This window comes from Phyllobates terribilis, unplaced genomic scaffold (assembly GCF_046119375.1).
Source record: "Phyllobates terribilis strain yellow unplaced genomic scaffold, ASM4611937v1 Scaffold_14__1_contigs__length_39327217, whole genome shotgun sequence".
NCBI lineage: Eukaryota > Metazoa > Chordata > Amphibia > Anura > Dendrobatidae > Phyllobates > Phyllobates terribilis.
In genome coordinates this window covers 3,007,809-3,027,988 of record NW_027362774.1, presented here as the reverse complement: position 1 = coordinate 3,027,988, position 20,180 = coordinate 3,007,809, and the positions used below count along the sequence as shown (strand labels likewise).

The 20,180-nt window shown below is 49.0% G+C and overlaps 2 protein-coding genes across 3 annotated transcripts in view; one reads left to right on the top strand and one right to left on the bottom strand.

The window, feature by feature from the left end:
• Positions 1-7,646, top strand: part of MYLK3 (myosin light chain kinase 3) — a 42,680-nt gene extending 35,034 nt beyond the window's left edge. The window contains exons 7-13 of one of the 2 annotated variants that reach the window (XM_073659640.1): positions 2,643-2,752; positions 3,657-3,798; positions 4,258-4,328; positions 4,427-4,555; positions 5,311-5,463; positions 5,911-6,043; positions 6,732-7,646. In XM_073659640.1, coding sequence (XP_073515741.1) covers positions 2,643-2,752; positions 3,657-3,798; positions 4,258-4,328; positions 4,427-4,555; positions 5,311-5,463; positions 5,911-6,043; positions 6,732-6,803 — 810 coding nt within the window. In that variant the 3' untranslated portion in view covers positions 6,804-7,646. The remainder of the gene's footprint in view (positions 1-2,642; positions 2,753-3,656; positions 3,799-4,257; positions 4,329-4,426; positions 4,556-5,310; positions 5,464-5,910; positions 6,044-6,731) is intronic. The other variant, XM_073659641.1, reaches the window with a different exon arrangement.
• A 4,474-nt stretch (positions 7,647-12,120) lies between these two features.
• Positions 12,121-16,141, bottom strand: ORC6 (origin recognition complex subunit 6). The gene is made up of 7 exons (XM_073659923.1): positions 15,954-16,141; positions 15,037-15,166; positions 14,716-14,879; positions 14,438-14,527; positions 13,732-13,844; positions 12,765-12,833; positions 12,121-12,500 (listed from the first exon to the last, which is right to left on the bottom strand). The coding sequence occupies exons 1-7, from the start codon at positions 16,019-16,021 to the stop codon at positions 12,367-12,369; spliced, it is 768 nt and encodes a 255-aa protein (XP_073516024.1). The 5' UTR covers positions 16,022-16,141; the 3' UTR covers positions 12,121-12,366.
• Between the last annotated feature and the right edge of the window lie 4,039 nt (positions 16,142-20,180).

The window sequence follows — 20,180 nt, the reverse complement described above, 5'->3', positions numbered from 1 at the left end:
AAATTCTACAATAGCTCAGAAACCGGCGAATCGCTCCACACAGTATACTGGCCCCCATATAACGCTCCATACAGGATACTGGCCCCCATATAGCGCTCCATACAGGATACTGGCCCCCATATAACGCTCCATACAAGATACTGGCCCCCATATAACTCTCCATACAGGATACTGGCCCCCATATAAAGCTCCATACAGGATACTGGCCCCCATATAACGTTCCATACAGGATACTGGTCCCCATATAACGCTCCATGCAGCCTGTGCCCCCACATAATGCTCATTGCAGGCTGTTCCCCCCACATAATGCCCCATGCAGGCTGTTCCCTCTTTATAATGCCCCATGCAGGCTGTTCCCCCCATATAATGCTCCATGCAGGATGTCACACCCCTTATAATGCCCCATGCAGGATGTCACCCCCCCCTTATAATGCTCCATGCATTATGTCACTCCCCCTTATAATGCCCCATGCAGGATGTCACCCCCCTCCCTTATAATGCCCCATGCAGGATGTCACCCCCCTCCCTTATAATGCCCCATGCAGGATGTCACCTCTCCCCTCCTTATAATGCCCCATACAGGATGTCACCCCCCCTTATAATGCCCCATGCAGGATGTCACCTCTCCCCTCCTTATAATGCCCCATGCAGGATGTCACCTCTCCCCTCCTTATAATGCCCCATGCAGGATGTCACCTCTCCCCTCCTTATAATGCCCCATGCAGGATGTCACCTCTCCCCTCCTTATAATGCCCCATGACTCCATACATTAAAAAAAAAAATCAAACACTCACCTCACTTCTCACCTGCTGCCGCTGCTCCGGACTCCTCAGCGTCGCCGGCGTCTTCCCGCTCTGTGCTGTGACGGCTCAGGAGAGAGCGCGGTGTAAAGATGTCACCGCACCCTGTGACCTGAGACGCCAGTCAGAGGATGCGGAAGAGACCGGACCTGCTGCGGAGGCACGGAGAGGGGTAAGTATTGTGCCGGCTGCCAGGGTCCTGAACAAGCGGGGGGGAGCGGGCGCTGACACCGCTCTCCTCAGCTCACGAGTCCCATAGCGTGGAGGGGTGCCCGACGGTGAGTGGGCCCCACCCGCCTGCTCACGGCCCCAGCACTCGCCCGGGTGCGCCGGGTGCTGACGCTGGCCCTGAGTGTAGGTTTGAATCCATCACCGGAGTGAGATAAAACACCTACTAGAAAGCTGCAGAATGGAGGACATTATACAGCACTACTGATCAGTGTAGGTTTGAATCCATCACTGGAGTGAGATAAAACACTTACTAGAGAGCTTCAGAATGGAGGACAATATGCAGCACTACTGAGCAGTGTAAATGTGAATCCAGCATTGATGTGAGACAAAATATTAGAAAGTCACAGCATGTAGGAAATTATACAGCAGTATTAAGCAGTGTAGGTTTGAATCCATCACTGGGAGTGAGATAAAACACTTACTAGAGAGCAGCAGCATGTAGGACATTATACAGCAGTCCTGAGCAGTGTAGGTTTGAATCCATCACCGGAGTGAGATAAAACACTTACTAGAGAGCTGCAGCATGGAGGACATTATACAGCACTATTGAGCAGTGTAAATGTGAATCCAGCACTGGAGTGAGATAAAAACACTTACTGGAGAGCTGCAGTATGGAGGACATTATACAGCAGTGCTAAGCAGTGTAGCTGTGACTCCAGCATTGACATGAGATAAAATATGAGAAACCTGCAGCATGTAGGATATTATACAGCAGTACTGAGCAGTGTAGGTTTGAATCCAGCACTGGAGTGAGATAAAACACTTACCAAAAACCTGCAGCATGGAGGACATTATATAGCAGTAGTGAGCAGTGTAGCCATGAATCCAGCTCTGTGGTGACATAAAACGCTTACTAGAAGTCTGCAATGTGTGTCTGTACCACTCTCACACTACTCTACATAGCCTGCAATAGGCAGCTGTAATCTGACTCCTCAGTAAGCTGGCAGTCTTGTGTAAGGCAAGAAGGATTTTGCCTGTTTCTGAAGTGAATAATGAGTTCAGGAGGTAGAGAGAGGAGAAGGGGCTCATAAGTGGAGAAAGATTGTATTTCTCTGATAAAGAAGTATTATAAAGTTTTATCTCCGCTTGTACTATTGATTTATGCAGCGTTTGCAGCAGCGACGGTGATCACTTATTTACATTTCCTCTCCATACCTAATGAATTTGGAGGCGGAAATAGTATAAAACTGCTTTTCCTTTATTTATTTCGGACATGCACTAAAGTTTCGCTGTAGTTTTGGCCATTTTTCTTGAATTATTGGGCATGTTAATAGTTTGATGTGCACTTCAGCTGCCGGGGGGGGGAGGCACTTGCCCTTTAATGCAGAGGTGTATGGCGGGGGGCCGGGGGGCTCTGACAAGCTCTTGGAACACATTTTGCATATTCATGAGCCTCTTAGCGGGAGATGCTGTCAGTGCTCCGCAGATGGGGGTCTAGTAAAGGGCACGCTGGCACTGCCGCTAGTCATCCGGGCCCCCGCCGGCCCCTAATTATCCATTTATTTACCCCTCCACAGACACCTGGATCTCCAGACCCCTCATCTCGTTACTTGGAGGAGGGAGACCGTCAGAATTTTTTATTTTCATGGTGACTTGTTATTTTTCTTCCAGGACGAGGTGAAGAATGAAATTAATGTCATGAACCAGTTAAATCACGTCAACCTGATACAATTATACGACGCCTTCGAATGCAAAAACGACCTGACGTTAATCATGGAGTAGTATGTATCATCTGGGCAGGGGGTCCGCAGCATTACAGAACGCTTCCCCTTTAAGAGAATATGAAAAATTAAAAATGACACGTGGAATTTTTCATATTTTTTTTCATCTTTGATCCGAGAGTCCATAACTTTTCTATGTCTGGATCTGTTTTGATTGACACCATTCATTTTTTAGAGCAAAATGATCCACTAAAATGTCAATCAAGGGGGGTTTTAAAGTACATTTGGGCCAAAGTTTGGTGACTTTTTAAAAAGTTGCAATTAATGAATCAGCTGCAAATATCTGGAAACCAAAAACCACTGATACATTAGTTGAAACTAACATTTGACATTTTAAAAGGAAATGTGATTTTTTTTGTTCTAAAAAGGTTCAAAATGGTTTTAGAAAAAAAAAAGCATTCTGGCGCTCAGTGGAGGTCTAGCTACTGGGGCAACAACTGAGCGCCAGAATGCTATTTTTTTTTCTTCTAGCAGTGATCAGACATATCTTAATGTTGGCCATATTGGAAGTCAATAAGATTTTCCAGAAGTTTCAATGAGTTTTCTGTTTGTCTCTCTCCAGTCTAGGAGCATTCTGGCGCTCAGTGGAGGTCTAGCTACTGGGACAACAACTGAGCGCCAGAATGCTATTTTTTTTTCTAGCAGTGATCAGACACATCTTAATGTTGGCCATATTGGAAGTCAATAAGATTTTCCAGAAGTTTCAATGAGTTTTCTGTTTGTCTCTCTCCAGTCTAGGAGTATTCTGGCGCTCAGTGGAGGTCTAGCTACTGGGACAACAACTGAGCGCCAGAATGCTATTTTTTTTTATAGCAGTGATCAGACATATCTTAATGTTGGCCATATTGGAAGTCAATAAGATTTTCCAGAAGTTTCAATCAGTTTTCTGTTTGTCTCTCTCCAGTCTGGACGGAGGCGAATTATTCGACAGGATCACAGATGAGAGTTACCACCTCACAGAGCTGGACGCCATCATGTTTACCAAGCAGATCTGCGAAGGGATTTACTACCTGCACCAACAGTATATTCTACATCTGGATCTCAAGGTAATGCACTGCAATAAGGATGTCTTGGCAAGACATCCCCTTTAATTCACCTTAAAGGGAATGTCCACTCTTGCAGCTATTTTTGGTATAGATCCAATGTAACAAAAAAAAATGAACCAACTTTAGAAATATTTTTAATTCTTAGAAACCTCACTACTGTTTTGTGTATGCAGCTCCTATGCAGACTTATGTGTCTCCATGGTAAAAGACTAATACAATCATGTGTTTCCTCCACTCCCTTTCCTCCTGGTTTTGCTACACCCTTTCAATTTTTGGGGTGAAATCCACACCACAATCCCACTGTGACATCTGCAGGGAAAAAGTACGTAGCGTATGAATCGACGGAAAGGGGCACATAGCTCTGCACTGGAGCTGTATACACAAAAACGAATGAGATTTTTTTTTTAGAAAGGAGTTAAGTAAGAAGATGCCCTGACTCTGATACTTTGTATCCTTCAGCCGGAGAATATTCTATGTGTCAGCCGCACAGGAAACCAGATCAAGATCATTGACTTTGGGCTGGCGAGGAGGTGAGTGGTCGCACCCCCCACCGCGTCCCATGACCCGATTGAGATACCACTTGAGACATTAATGTTTTTTTTTTTGGGGGGGGGGGGGTAATTTCTAGGTACAAGCCACGAGAAAAGCTAAAAGTGAATTTTGGGACTCCGGAGTTTTTGGCTCCAGAAGTGGTAAATTACGATTTTGTGTCCTTCCCCACGGACATGTGGAGTGTGGGAGTCATCACCTACATGCTGTGAGTCATCTGCTGGCTTGGGAGTCACATATTCTAGTGATTTTCAACATCATCTGCACAAAACCTTGCGGGGAGGGGGGTGTAGCACATTAAAGGGATTGTTCAGGCCAGAACAGCGCCATTCACCATGTAGTGGCCAAACTTAGGTACTGCAGCTAAGTTCCCCTTGAAGTAAATGGGAGTTGAGTGTATGCAGCTGAGTCACTCCAGATCTATTTACTGTAAACTTCCTGTGGTCATTGCTCCTGTTAACTGCTGATTGGTGGAGGGTCCCCACCTATCTGATATTGATGACCTATCCTTAAGTCTAGGACATTAATCTCTGACTTCTGGACAACCCCTTTAAATGAGTTCTCCGTTATTAGAAAGAAAGTTTTTTCCAAAAAAAACTCTTTATTAGGGATAAGCTGCACTACCAGACACAGCCTTTAGGCAAGAGTGGCGCTGTTTTTGAGCTAGACCCCTTTTAAAAGGGTATTCACACCTTAGACATTTATGTAGGTTTCCAACCCTGTCCCACCTAGGATTTACAGCAGCCGCTGCTACATGGGACCCCCATTCTGGAGGCATCTATTAGACATTAATACTAGATCTTGTATTAGACCCCTTTAAGGCTGACTCCACAGTGCTGTAGTCTAGGCATGCTGGGAGTAGTAGTTTTATAACTCCTAGAGAGACCCAGCTTGGAGTAAAGTTTGAACTTACTGACTGTTTCCCTGTTACCTCCCCTGCACTCATGCCCGTTTCTTTTGTAGCCTCAGTGGTCTGTCTCCGTTTTTGGGTGAAAGTGATGCTGAGACCATGAACTACATCGTGAACTGTAACTGGGACTTTGACTCCGAGACATTTGATCAAGTGTCGGAAGAAGCCAAAGATTTCATCTCCAGACTGTTAGTGAAGGAGAAAAGGTAAAGCAGCGATGACCCCAATCATCTGCTTAAAGGGGATGTCCAACCATCGCTCAGGACTACATTGTAATCAGTGTAGGAGGCGGAGTCACAGAGTGAGGGGAGGAGTCACAGAGCGTGGGGAGGGGCCTGCGGGGAGGACCCGGCAGGGAGGAGCCAGCGGGGAGGGGCCTGAAGGGAAGAGCATGCAGGGAGGAGCCAGCAGGGAGGAGCCAGCAGGGAGAAGCAAGCAGGGAGGAGGCAGCAGGGAGGGGCCTGCGGGGAGGAGCCAGCGGGGAGGAGCCAGCAGGGAGGAGCCAGCAAGGAGGAGCCAGCAGGGAGGAGCCAGCAAGGAGGAGCCAGCGGGGAGGAGCCAGCAGGGGCTGCGCATCTCTATAAAGCCTGGGTGACCCTGTGACTAAGCACCAGCTCCTCGCTTCTGAGCTTTTCTTTTTTCCTGTCTTCTAGCTGCAGACTTAGCGCCGGTCAGTGCCTGAAGCACGAGTGGCTCGTCAACTTGCCTTTAAAAGCCCAAAAATACAAAGTGCGTCTTAAATCGCAGGTCCTGCTTCAGAGATACATGGCACAGAAGAAATGGAAAGTAAGTGGTTAACTCTTAGAGAAGAGTGCACAGACTTATAGTTCAGAGAGCGCCAATGCCAATGTGGACTTTTTCAGGGAGGGTACAATAAAATTCCCTATACACAGTGTCTGCCAGAGAGTCCTCCCCATACACAGTGCCTGCCAGAGAGTCCTCCCCATACACAGTGCCTGCCAGAGAGTCCTCCCCATACACAGTGCCTGCCAGAGAGTCCTCCCCATACACAGTGCCAGCCAGAGAGTCCTCCCCATACACAGTGCCTGCCAGAGTCCTCCCCATACACAGTGCCTGCCAGAGAGTCCTCCCCATACACAGTGCCTGCCAGAGAGTCCTCCCCATACACAGTGCCTGCCAGAGAGTCCTCCCCATACACATTGCCTGCCAGAGAGTCCTCCTCATACACAGTGACTGTCAGAGTCCTCCCCATATACAGTGCCTGCCCGAGAGTCCTTCCCATACACGGTGCCTGCCAGAGAGTCCTCCCCATACACTGTGCCTGCCCGAGAGTCCTCCCCATACACAGTGCACTTCCTCTGCATTACTCTGTATGGTTTCGCTCTGTGGTGGGTGATGACCAGTAGGTCGGTGGTCTCTGCACCTTACATTAATGTCACTTGTCCCATCCTTTGGGCTGTAAACCATAAATGTAGATAAAATATATTAACCTCTTGCTGACTGTCTTCTCCAGAAACATTTCTACGTGGTCACGGCTGCAAATCGTCTCAGGAAGTTCCAGCTTCTTTCCCTGAAGCCCTCCTAGAATAAGGACGGATGGGGGGGCTACACACAGAGCAGCCGTCTGGTCACCGGATGCTGCGAGAACTGCAGCGACACAAAGACATTGAGAGTTTGGCTCCTTTGCAGCTTCAGGAACACAGAACAAACATAGTAATTTTGGATTATAGTATCAGTAGACTTTACCAGCCAAACTCTCGGCTTTCCAGTAAGGACTGTGAGGACAGCGAGTGCATTGTCAGCCCACGGCCGAGAAGAAGCAGCCTTTTGGGCTACCCAACATCATATCTGCATTTCCTTTAGTGAACAATAACAGTATGGCTTCTACATTGTATCAACTAGAGGATCATTTGCAACATATTGCAAAGGGTTTAAGAGATGCATGCACTTTAATAAAATAAAAAAAGCCCCCCAAAAATGCATGAAATCTGCCTTTTTTATTGCATTAGTATGATGATTACTTGTAGTGGGGTCTTGGCCTGACCCCTAAGTCTCTGTTCACATTACATCGAAGGTATGCGTCAGAAGCTCCCAACATTTACCACTGTACAAGCGTGCCCACACATGCAACCCCATGGTGACCACACATGCAACCCCATGGTGACCACACATGCAACGCCATGGTGACCATGAGAATACTATTTTGGCCTCCATTGGGTGATTGGAAGCCTATAGCTATGTGGCATGTACAGGTGAATGTGAACACAGGCTTAGCCTTGCGCTGTTGGGGGCTGTATAGAAATTTAGAGACATTTTGTTTAGGTTTCGGTACTTTTAAGACATTTCCTTCTTTATTGTGAAGTTTAGATGATATAAAGGCCATTGTTGTGTGCAATCGTTCTGGTGAAAAATCGATGTTCTTTGTAAATTAATAAACTGATGAAATAGACCGGAGATTTATTTATTTTTTAAAAGGAGTTGTCTAATTTACAAAAAAGTTTTTGCATTAATAGTGTGGTCCTCCAGAATCCTGATATTGAGCTTCTCTCGCTCCTGCATTGATGCGAATGGGCACGGTGTAATTCCTCATTCCACCAGTGGTGATGCTGCAGGCCACAGATTAGGTGATCACTGGGAATCGCAGCAAGAGGAACAATTTGTGATCAGTTTATTATTTCTGGAGCCTTCTAACAAATTGGCAAGACTGGCAAAATGGGCAACTGTCAAGGGCTCCATCCTCATAAAAATAATAGCAGTCCTGCAGTTTCCGATGTTAAAAGTGCAGCAGGACCTTGTGACAGTCATGTGACCAAAGGTCCTGTATCCTGCAGGGGGTCTAGATGAACTGAATAGGAGGAGAGAGACTGGTAAGTCCTCTATAGTGTGTGTGCACTCTGTAAACAATGGATATTAAAAAAAAAAGTCTACACACCCCTGTTAAAATACCAGGTTTTTGTCATTTAAGAACTTTTTCAACCTTTAATGTTGCCCATAATCTGCACAATCAAAGGAAAGATGGAAAAATAAAAATAAAGAGTTAAAATAATGTGGTTGTATAAGTATACACACCATAATACTTTAAGTCCCATGTGAATTTCTGGCATCATTCAGTCTTTTTGGGTCAAGGTCTATCACACGGCACATCTAGAATTGACGATCTTTGCCAGCTGTTCCCTGCAGTAGCTCCACATCTGTCATACGGGGGCATCTCCTGTGTACAGCGCCCTCTTCAGGTCACCCACATATTGTCACTTGGATTCAGGTCTGGCCCATTCCAGGACAGTAATCTTTTTCCAGTGAAGCCGTTATTTTATATTTGGAGGCTGCTTAAGGGCAAAATAATGCGGAGAGATGAAATTCCTCTTCAACGTCAGCTTTTTAGCAGAGGCCGAAAGTTTTTGATACAAAATAGTCTAATATTTGGACTGTTCATAATTCCTTCCACCTTGACTAAAGCCCCAGTTCCAGCTGCTGAAAAACAGCCCCATAGCATAATGCTGCCTCCACCATGCCTCACTGTGGGGATGGTGATCTTCCAACGATGCACAATGTTGGCTTTGCACCTTTTGGAACTATGGTCAAAAAGTTCCACCTTGCTCTCATCAGACATAACACGTTCCCCACATGCTTCTGGTAGACTTTCTGTAGATTTTGGCAAAACATAGCCAAGCTTAGATGTTTTTCTTTGTAAGAAAAGGCTTTGGTCTTGCCCCCGTACCCCAAAAAAAGTCAGACGTATGAAGAATACAGGAGATTTTTGTCATGCGCAGTACACAACCAGTACTTGCCAGACATTTATGCAGCTCCTTTAATGTTGCAGTTGGCCTCTTGGCAGCCTCCTGGACCAGTTTTCTTCTCTTTTAATAAATTTTTTGAGATGTTCAATTCTAGGTAATGTCACGGTTGTGCCATTTTGAGCCACTTCTTGATGACTTCTCAAGTGTTACATGGCAGGCCTTGGAATTTTTTTTGTACTCTTCTCCTGAATCCTGACTTAACTTTCAACAATGAGATCCTTTTGCTGTGTTGTCAGCTGTTTACACACCATGGATTTGTGCTATAAAACGCAACTAAGAAAATGTCAGGAAAATCCTCCTAGAACAGCGAAATGTTCTATGGGGTTAATCAGAATCCCTGTAAATAATGTGGGCCGTGTTCTGACTACTATGGAACATGAGGGTAAATCTGATTGTGTTCACACTTATGCACCCACATTTTTACATTTATTTTCCCTCTCAAAATTATTTTAGTTGTTTCTCAATGAATTTGTGCAGATTATGGGTGACATTAAAGGTGAAAAAAAAGTTCTGAATTTTTCCTTTTTACATGTCTAACACCTGCCATTTTAGCAGGGATGGATAGACTTTTATATCCATTGTATATACATGAGTACGTATTTGCTATGTGTATAGTTTCCATATTTATAAAACCTAGCAGCACAAATGAGCGATCGCTCAACGAATGAGCACAATGTCAGAAAAATTGGTCCTGTTGAATAATAACCGGCTACTGTAAAGACATAAGTTCACCTCCTGGCCCATGCTGATGTAACTCACCCTCATCTTATAAAAGACAAATATGTAATTTTTTTTTTTACCCGATGTAAATGCCGCTGTTCTCCTGAATCCGGCGATGTCTTTCTTTTGTTCCTGCGCCTCTCCGTTCCTGAGATATGACCTCCTCTTCCCTGGCAATACATCTAGTCTTATTTGCCAAGTAGGCAGCAGTAAAGGGGTTGAGTGCCACGCCCACTTGGAAAACAAGTCTAAATTTATATACCGGGAAGAAGGGCCCGTATCTCAGGAACTGAGAGGCGCAGGAGCAAAAGAAAAACATCGCCGGATTCAGGAGAACAGCGGCATTTACACCAGATAACAAAAATTTACATGTGGGAAGTGTCAGGTCCTCTTTAAAGGGATTTTTAAATTATTTTTTAAATCCCAGCATAAAAAAATAAAACAAAACACCTTTCAAATGTAAACATCCTACAGTCATGGCCGAAAGTGTTGGCATCCTTGAAATTGTTCCAGAAAGTTTACCATTTCTCGTGTAATTGCAATAATTTACTGGGTTTATTTCCTTTGTGTGTATTGGAACACACAAAAAAAAAAGGCAAATTGGACTTCATTTCACACAAAGCCACAAAAATGGGCCGGACAAAATTGGGGGTAAACAACTTTCCACCATGTGATGCTCGCTAAAATTCACCCGTGGCAAGGAACAGGTATGGGCAATATGGAAATCACACCTGAAACCCGATAAAAAGGAGAGAAGTTGCCTCAATCTTTGCATTGTGTGTCTGTGTGTACCACACTAAGCATGGAGAACAGAAAGAGGAGAAGAGAACTGTCTGAGGACTTGGGAACCAAAATTGTTGAATAATAATTTTCATTTATATAGCACCAACATATTCCACAGCACTTTACAATTAAGCAGGGACATGTATAGACAATAAATTCAATATCAACGTTTCAAGTCCATCTCCAGAAATCTTGATGTTCCTTTGTCCACGGTGTGCAACTTAAATCAAGAAGTTCACAACCCATGGCACTGTAGCTAATCTCCCTGGATGTGGACGGCAGAGAAAAATTGACCAAAGATTGTAATACAGGATAGCCCAGATGGTGGATAAGCAGCCGCAATCAAGTTCTAAAGAAATCCAAGCTGTCCTGCAGGATCAGGATGCATCAGTGCCAGCGCAAACTATCCATGACATTTGAATGAAATGAAACGCTATGGCAGGAGACCCACTGCTGACAGACAAAGCCAGACTGAAGTTTGCCAAAATCCTTCTGGGAAAGCATCTTGTGGACAGATGAGAACAAGATAGAGCTTTTTGGTAAAGCACATCATTCTACTGTTTACCGAAAACGGAATTAAGCCTACAAAAAAGAACACCGTACCTACAGTCAAATATGGTGGAGGTTCAAAGATGTTTTGAGGTCGTTTCGCTGCCTCTGGCACTGGCTGCCTTGACTGTGTACAACACATTATGAAATCTGAAGATCACCAAAAGGATTTTGGGTCGCAATATAGTGCTCAATGTCAGAAAGCTATGTTTGTGTCCTAGGTCATGGGACAATTTCAAGGGTGCCAGTACTTTCCGTATTCTCTTGCTGCAACAGTGAGTGATTGGTGACCGCAGATTTGCGGAGAGAAGAGCCGCGATTAAGCCGAGCTGCGGGGGATCAGGTTTATTTAATGTGATAACGGTATGTTTACACGGCCCATATAAATCACTGTGTCTGCGCTCGACGTGACAGCGGCCGAATACAGATTCTGTTCTGTCTGATCAAGATATTTCCTGACACAGCTGTATTATGTCTCCGGCAATCCTCGCGGATCATGACCTTATTGTGCCAGATGGCAGAACAAGGAGCCTTGGATACAGGATAGGGGGAAAAAAAAACAAAAACACGTATATCTGCACAGAATTAGTTTTTTATTTTTAACAGAAAATTCAACCATAAAAAAACCAACAAAAAACCCCCTAAATAACGATATAATAAGTAGCCGTCGTGCACAAGGGACTGGAGAAACCAATCATACAGCAATTCAAGGGTGTAATCTAACATCCCCCAAGATTAAAAGGGATCCCTCTGGGCCACCAACTCCTTTAAAACACAGGGCTAAAGTTTGGTCTTCCAAAAACAGCGCCACCCCCTATCTATGGTTGTGGGCAGTATTGCAGTTTAACCCCATTCATTTCAATGAGGCTAAACTAATAACAGGCACAACCCATCAATGGGACCGGGGTAGTTTCTCAAAAGGAAGCAGCCATGTTTTATTAAAAAAAAAAAAAAAAAAAAAAAAAAAAAAAAAAAAAAAAAAATCGATGGACAGGAGTCGTCTCTTCTATGGATACAGGTCCCACTGCTCGAGAATAGGGCTCGGGCGGGCACAAAAAAAAAAAAAAAAAAAAAAAAAAAAAAAAACCAAACAAAAAACAGAAACTTGACGAGATCAGAACTTAAAATAAGTTGGAATTGAGCGGTGAAAAAGACGCCCGGGTTCTCACAACCGAGTCCGTTCCTTCTCCATCGGAGGAGATTCACAGTAACTGCAGAGTTTCCATCGTGGCACCGAACGTGGGGACAGGATGGAGACGCTCCTCATAGGTCCATGCTCAGTCACATCCCTGTATTCGGCTATTTTGGTTTGGCAGCTTTGGCCGCATTTTCCAGTATCTTTCTCTTCCACTCCTCATAGTCTTCCTCCTTGTCTGCGGTGTCGGTGCGCGACTGCTTACGTGGGATCTCCTCGTCTTCCTCCTCATCGGATGCTGTTCAGGGGAGAGAACGCAATATCGCAGTTACATGGGACTGCTGGTTTACAGTAGATAACATGGGATCCACCATTCACAATAGGTGATGTCACAGCTCACCACCTCCTCCTCCTGTACAATGACTGGTAACACCTCTATATACAGTAAATACAGGATTCACCATTCACAATAGGTGATATCACAGCTCACCTCCTCCCCCTCCTGTACAATGACCATTACATACAATTTCGGACATTTTGCGGTTTCGTTCCCTTCGCTCACCTCGCTCTATACTCTCCAGTAAGGTTCTCGGTTTCCTCCGCGGCTGCTGTGTGATTGCTGCGTTTTCCTCTAAATTGTAAAAACAAATGGAAGTCAAATCGCTTGTCATCACGTAGCCATAATCACGCCGGCTCACCGTCCCGGCTATAACCTGTGCACCACAGACCTGGGATCACGCCGGCACACCGTCCCGACTATAACCTGTGCACCACAGACCCGGGATCACGCCGGCTCACCGTCCCGGCTATAACCGGTGCACCACAGACCCGGGATCACGCCGGCTCACCGTCCCGGCTATAACCGGTGCACCACAGACCCGGGATCACGCCGGCACACCGTCCCGACTATAACCTGTGCACCACAGACCCGGGATCACGCCGGCTCACCGTCCCGGCTATAACCTGTGCACCACAGACCCGGGATCACGCCGGCTCACCGTCCCGGCTATAACCTGTGCACCACAGACCCGGGATCACGCCGGCTCACCGTCCCGGCTATAACCTGTGCACCACAGACCCGGGATCACGCCGGCTCACCGTCCCGGCTATAACCTGTGCACCACAGACCCGGGATCACGCCGGCTCACCGTCCCGGCTATAACCTGTGCACCACAGACCCGGGATCACGCCGGCTCACCGTCCCGGCTATGACCTGTGCACCACAGACCCGGGATCACGCCGGCTCACCGTCCCGGCTATAACCTGTGCACCACAGGCCCGGGATCACGCCGGCTCACCGTCCCGGCTATAACCTGTGCACCACAGACCCGGGATCACACCGGCTCACCGTCCCAGCTATAACCTGTGCACCACAGACCCGGGATCACACCGGCTCACCGTCCCGGCTATAACCTGTGCACCACAGACCCGAGATCACTATCCCGGCTATAAACTGTGCGCTGCTCGTCACAATAACAAATCCCATAATAATTTTCCATCTAAAGTGGAGAAATTGAGGCTGAACTCACGGCAGATCTCGGCTCCGATCTTCTCCAGCTGAACGCACAATCGCTCGAATATTGTTTTCTTCACTCCCGAGACGGCCAGTAATTTATTCTTCTCGACTTTAAACTTCAGGCACCTGGGACACAATTCAGAAGTGAATGACCAGGAGGCGAATCCTGGTTCTATCTACACATACATTCAGTTATAGCAGCTCATTGTATCAGTAGCCGATACATTGTTACTGAGGCTCGGTGCACCCCGAGTGTGGCCAAGAGGCAACGTTCCACCAACTGGTTTTGCATGTCTCTACCTCCTTCACTGGTGATCGACATCACAGCCTTGTCTGGAGTGTGCACCGTCTGTAAGGAAAACTCAGGAAAGCCAGAGAACTAGGTGGAGACATGCAAAGCCAGTGGGTAGAACGGCGCACCAAGCCTCTTGGCCACACCCAGGGCGCACCAAACACTCAAATTTGCATAAAATTCATAAATCGAGGCAGCGATTAGGACACTAAAGGGGCGATTTTTATAGAGGTGATGCCCCCTACACGACTGTACTCGGATTATACTGCTCCCTGGACGGATCACTCCCATTAGTGTATGATAACGGTCAAGAGGCCACATAGGTCCGTGCACCTATATACCCCCATGATTGCTTTGTGGGGTGGCAGAAAAGCCCCGAAAAACTGTAAGAAATCAGCTTGTATGCAGTTAAATGAATCATTCCCACCTGCAGGCTGCGAACAGAGCGGCCGTGATGAACAAGGGTTTCGATAAATCAAGGTCTTCCTGCTGAGCCTGGGGAAGGGCGGACTCGTACCTGCACAGGGAAGAACGGCGGATAATGGAAAGATCAGTGAGAAACGCGCCGAATCCTGACTCGACAGCCAAAAGCTTTTACAAATATCCCCGAGTGGATTCATCCCATGAACCAAATCTCTTTAACCCTTTAAATGGCACGTCCTGCTCAGATCACATATCCTATTCCGCCATTTGCATTTTTCTAACCTGTTGAGGATTTTGGCGGCGACGCTCACAGCCTCCAGGCAGCCGTGCTGTATCGCCAGGTCCCTCAGGCTCAGCCGTGCGTCCACCCCCAGCAAACACTCGAACGACCGCACACAGCTCAGGTAAACCTTCCTGTTCAATCCGGATAATCGAATCAGATAGTCCTGAAAAAAGGAAAGAAAAGAAAAAACTAAATTAAAAATCACATCAAAGTTATAGAGGAGCAATCACAACTACAGAACAGAGGATCGCTCAGCCGACGGCCCGGAGATCCGGAGCAGACGCCCCGCAGCGATCTCTGAGACTGATGGGTGACGGCACCTTGTCGATGGGATGATTCAGCGAGGCGGCTGCGAGCTGGAGACACATGACGGCGCTGCTGGTCGCTGTGGTCAGTGATGACAGTCCGGTGCACTTCACCTGGGACAGGCGCAGGAACTCCTCCGCTTTCCTGAAACGGCAGCAGGAGTCACGGCTCACGTACAAGACATCAGAGGAAACGGATTAAGCTTCACGGAGCAACTTGCACCCAAAAACGTTGTGTATCAGATCTGCCCACCGTATCCAACCTCTCCGATACCACGGGCACCACTGACAGCGGCATGTAGGAGGTTACACCGCTGGCAGGAGATAGTCAGGTGCCGGCTGTGGAACACAGCTCCAGACCTGCAGTGCACACATGTATGGCGGATGCTGCAAGTAGACGCCTGGATAGAGTGCGCCCCCCGCAGGCACCGTGGTCCTCAACACTTGTCCCCATCTAACGCTTTTAATTAGACTTCTCCTGGCATGCTGGAACTTGTAGTTCTGTAACACCTTGTGGCCACCATAATACAGGGTCCAGTGATCACTTACAGAAAAGTCAATCATTGCTGAGCACTGGTCAGCCATAGACGATACCCAGGGGGCGACGGCCCGACGCACAGGGGGGGGGGGGCGCGACGGAACGACGCCCAGGGGCGCGACGGAACGACGCCCAGGGGGGCGACAGGTGATAGCTGATAACAGAGATCAATAGCTTACATTCATTTGAAAAGAAAAATAGATAACACAGAGATTTCAGGCTCAGTGTCCCTTTAAATGGCAGCACTTGCTGCAAACTGCAGGACACAGGATCACTACTACCCCCATTAGATCTAATGACAGCTGACTGGAGCCACAAGTCTTAAATGAATGTGTGGAACTACAAGTCGCAGCAGCCCCTCCCTGCATTGGGGGCATCGCCGCTGCACACGTACCCCAGCACCCTGGCAGAAGTGATCCCCAGTTTCGGTGCCAGCCTCTTCAGAGTCTCAGCCTCCATCATCAGCTTGTGCTTCTGCTGCAGGTTTCGCGGGAAATCCTCGCAGCCGCTGCTGATTGGTCCGCGCTAGCCGTGCCCCCCGGCGCTGATTGGCCAGCCGGACTGTGAATGGAATCTTGTGCGGCAGCGTTCGAAAAAGGAAGTGCCCGGCGTGCAGTGCGGTATGGAAATATCATCACGTGATATGCCAGAACCCGGAAATGGTCAGCTCTATGAAGCTACTGCACTATAGCACAAGTGAAAGAGAAGCTGCTCTATAAGGGAGGCTGCTCTGCTCACTTGTGAGTGCTAACAAGGAGATTGGACATGGAATAAGTTTTTTTTTTCTCACAAAAAAAATCACCTTTAAATTTTGGCCTCTCCCAATGACAAAATCCAGTGTGCTCCAACAACAGCAAAGGACCTCCATACTGAAAAAAAAAGCCCCCACTCCATAACCAGCCCCCTTCAGCTCTTGTTATATTCATTTTCTCATGTCCTTTGAGAGTAAATTTTTCAGTATCGTCAAGATCTCATTTTGCAGTCCGTGAATGATAATCTGTGCTAGATTTTTCCAATTGTATCCAGTCTAGATAATCTGTGAGCACAACTCTTCTTAAAAATAAACAAGTGGTGCTGTCGTGTCCGAAAACGTCCGATCTCTCGAAATATTTACTGAAACGCAGCCCTCAGAGATCTTCTTGTATTCAGATGTATTCACGTATTATGGAATGGTGGGAGCATGGAAGGACAGCATGGAGTGGTGGGAGCGAGGAAGGACAGCATGGAGTGGAGGAGGTGTGGAAGGACAGCATGGAGTGATGGGAGCGAGGAAGGACAGCATGGAGTGATGGGAGCGAGGAAGGACAGCATGGAGTGGTGGGAGCGTAGAAGAACAGTATGGAGTGGTGGGAGCGTAGAAGAACAGCATGGAGTGGTGGGAGCATGGAAGGACAGCATGGAGTGGTGGGAGCATGGAAGGACAGCATGGAGTGGTGGGAGCGAGGAAGGACAGCATGGAGTGGAGGAGGTGTGGAAGGACAGCATGGAGTGATGGGAGCGAGGAAGGACAGCATGGAGTGGTGGGAGCGTAGAAGAACAGTATGGAGTGGTGGGAGCGTAGAAGAACAGCATGGAGTGGTGGGAGCGTGGAAGGACAGTATGGAGTGGTGGGAGCGTAGAAGAACAGAATGGAGTGGTGGGAGCGTGGAAGGACAGTATGGAGTGGTGGGAGCATGGAAGGACAGCATGGAGTGGTGGGAGCGCGAAAGGACAGCATGGAGTGATGGGAGCGTAGAAAGCAGCATGGAGTGGAGGAAGTGTGGAAGGACAGTATGGAGTGATGGGAGTGTGAAAGGACAGCATGGAGGGCAATACCCAGAGAGCAATGGGCAATACCCAAAGAGCGACGGGTGACGGACGATACCCAGAGAGCGACAGGCGACGGCCGATGCCCAGAGAGCGACGGCCGATGCCCTGAGAGCGACGGGCGACGGCCGATGCCCAGAGAGCGAAGGGTGATACCTAGAGAGCGATGGGCGACGGCCGATGCCCAGAGAACGACGGCGAATGCCCAGAGAGCGACAGCCGATGCCCAGAGAGCGTGGTGGGAGGAGTGGTGGGAGCATGGAAGGTCAACATGGAGTGGTGTGGGGCGTGGGACGTAGAAGAAAGGAGCGGTCGGAGCGTGGAAGGACAGCATGGAGTGATGGGAGCATGGAAGAACTGCATGGAGTGGTGGGAGCGTGGAAGGACAGCATGGAGTGGTGGGAGCATGGAAGGACAGCATGGAGTGGTGGGGGCGTGGAAGGACAGCATGGAGTGGTAGGGGCGTGGAAAGACAGTATGGAGTGAAGGGAGTGTGAAAGGACAGCATGGAGGGCGATACCCAGAGAGCGACGGGCCGATACCCTGAGAGCGACGGGCGATACCCAGAGAGCGACGGGCGATACCCAGAGAGCGACGGGCGATACCCAGAGACCGACGGGCGATACCCAGAGAGCGACAGGCGACAGCCGATGCCCAGTGAGCGAAAGGCGACGGCCGATGTCCAGAGAGCGACGGACGACAGCTGATGCCCTGAGAGCAACGAGCGACGGCTGATGCCCAGAGAGCGATGGGTGATACCTAGAGAGCGACGGGCGACGGCCGATGCCCAGAGAGAGACGGCCAATGCCCAGAGAGCGACGGCCGATGCCCAGAGAGCGTGGTGGGAGGAGTGTTGGGAGCATGGAAGGACAGCATGGAGTGGTGGGAGTGTGGAAGGACAATATGGATTGGTGGGAGCTTGGAAGGACAGTATGGAGTGGTGGGAGCGTGGAAGGACAGCATGGAGTGGTGGGAGCATGGAAGGACAGTATGGAGTGGTGGGAGGGTGGAAGGACAACATGAAGTGGTGGGAGCGTGGAAAGGCAGTATGAAGTGGTGGGAGCGTGGAAGGACAGCATGGAGTGGTGGGAGCGTGGAAGGACAGCATGGAGTGGTGGGAGCATGGAAGGACAGCATGAAGTGGTGGGAGCGTGGAAGGACAGCATGGATTGGTGGAGGCATGGAAGGACAGTATGGAGTGATGGGAGTGTGAAAAGATAGCATGGAGGGCGACACCCAGAGAGCGACGGGAGACAGCTGATACCCAGAGACTGACGGGGCAATACCCAGAGAGCGACAGGCAACGGCCGATGCCCAGAGAGCGATGGGCGACGGCCGATGCCCAGAGAGCGACAGGCGACGGCCGATGCCCTGAGAGCGACGGGCGACGGCTGATGCCCAGAGAGCAACGGGTGATACCTAGAGAGCGACGGGTGACGGCCGATGCCCAGAGAGCGACGGCCAATGCCCAGAGAGCGACGCCGATGCCCAGAGAGCGTGGTGGGAGGAGTGGTGGGAGCATGGAAGGACAGCATGGAGTGGTGGGGGCGTGGAAGGACAGCATGGATTGGTGGGAGCTTGGAAGGACAGTACAGAGTGGTGGGAGCGTGGAAGGACAGCATGGAGTGGTGGGAGCGTGGAAGGACAGCATGGAGTGGTGGGAGCGTGGAAGGACAGCATGGAGTGGTGGGAGCGTGGAAGGACAATATGGAGTGGTGGGAGCGTGGAAGGACAGCATGGAGTGGTGGGAGCGTGGAAGGACAGCATGGAGTGGTGGGAGCGTCGAAGAACAGCATGAAGTGGTGAGAGCGTGGAAGGACAGAATGGAGTGGTGAGAGCGTGGAAGGACAGCATGGAGTGGCGGGAGCGTGGAAGGACAGCATGGAGTGGTGGGAGCGTAGAAGAACAGCATGGAGTGGTGGGAGCGTGGAAGGACAGTATGGAGTGGTGGTAGCATGGAAGGACAGCATGGAGTGGTGGGAGCGTGGAAGGACAGCATGGAGTGGTGGGAGCGTGGAAGGACAGCATGGAGTGAGGGGAGCGTGGAAGAACAGCATGGAGTGATGGGAGCGTGGAAGGACACGATGGAGTGGTGGGAGCGTGGAGTAACAGTATGGAGTTTTGGGAGCATGGGTGGACAGCATGGCGAGGTGAAACGTGGGTGGACAGGATAGAGAGGTGGAAGTATGACGGGAAGTATGGAGTGTGGGGGAACAGTATGGAGTTGTGGAAGACTGGGGGAACAGTATGGAGTTATGAGAGTATGGAAGGACAGGATGGAGTGGTGGGAGCGTTTGGGGACAGCATGGAGTGGTGGGAGCGTTTGGGGACAGCATGGAGTGGTGGGAGCGTTTGGGGACAGCATGGAGTGGTGGGAGCGTGGGGGGACAGCATGGAGTGGTGGGAGCGTCGGGGACAGTATGGAGTGGTGGGAGCTTGGGGTGACAGCGTGGAGTGGTGGGAGCGTAGAAGAACAGTGTGGAGTAGTGGGAGCATGTGGGGACAGCATGGAGTGTTGGGAGCATGGAAGGACAGTATGGAGTGGTGGGAGAGTGGTTGGACAGTATGGAGTAGCGGGGGATTTGGAACAGCATTGAGTGGTGGGAGCCTGGGGGGACAGTATGGAATTGTGGGTGCATGGGGTGACAGTATGGTGTGATGGGAGCATGAAGGGACAGTATGGAGTAGTTGAACTGTGGTGGGACAGTATAGCGTTGTGGGAGCATGGGGGACAATATGGAGTAGTGGGAGCGTGGAAGGACAGTACGGAGTGGTGGGAGTGTGGGGGAACAGTATGGCAGTATGGAGTTGTGGG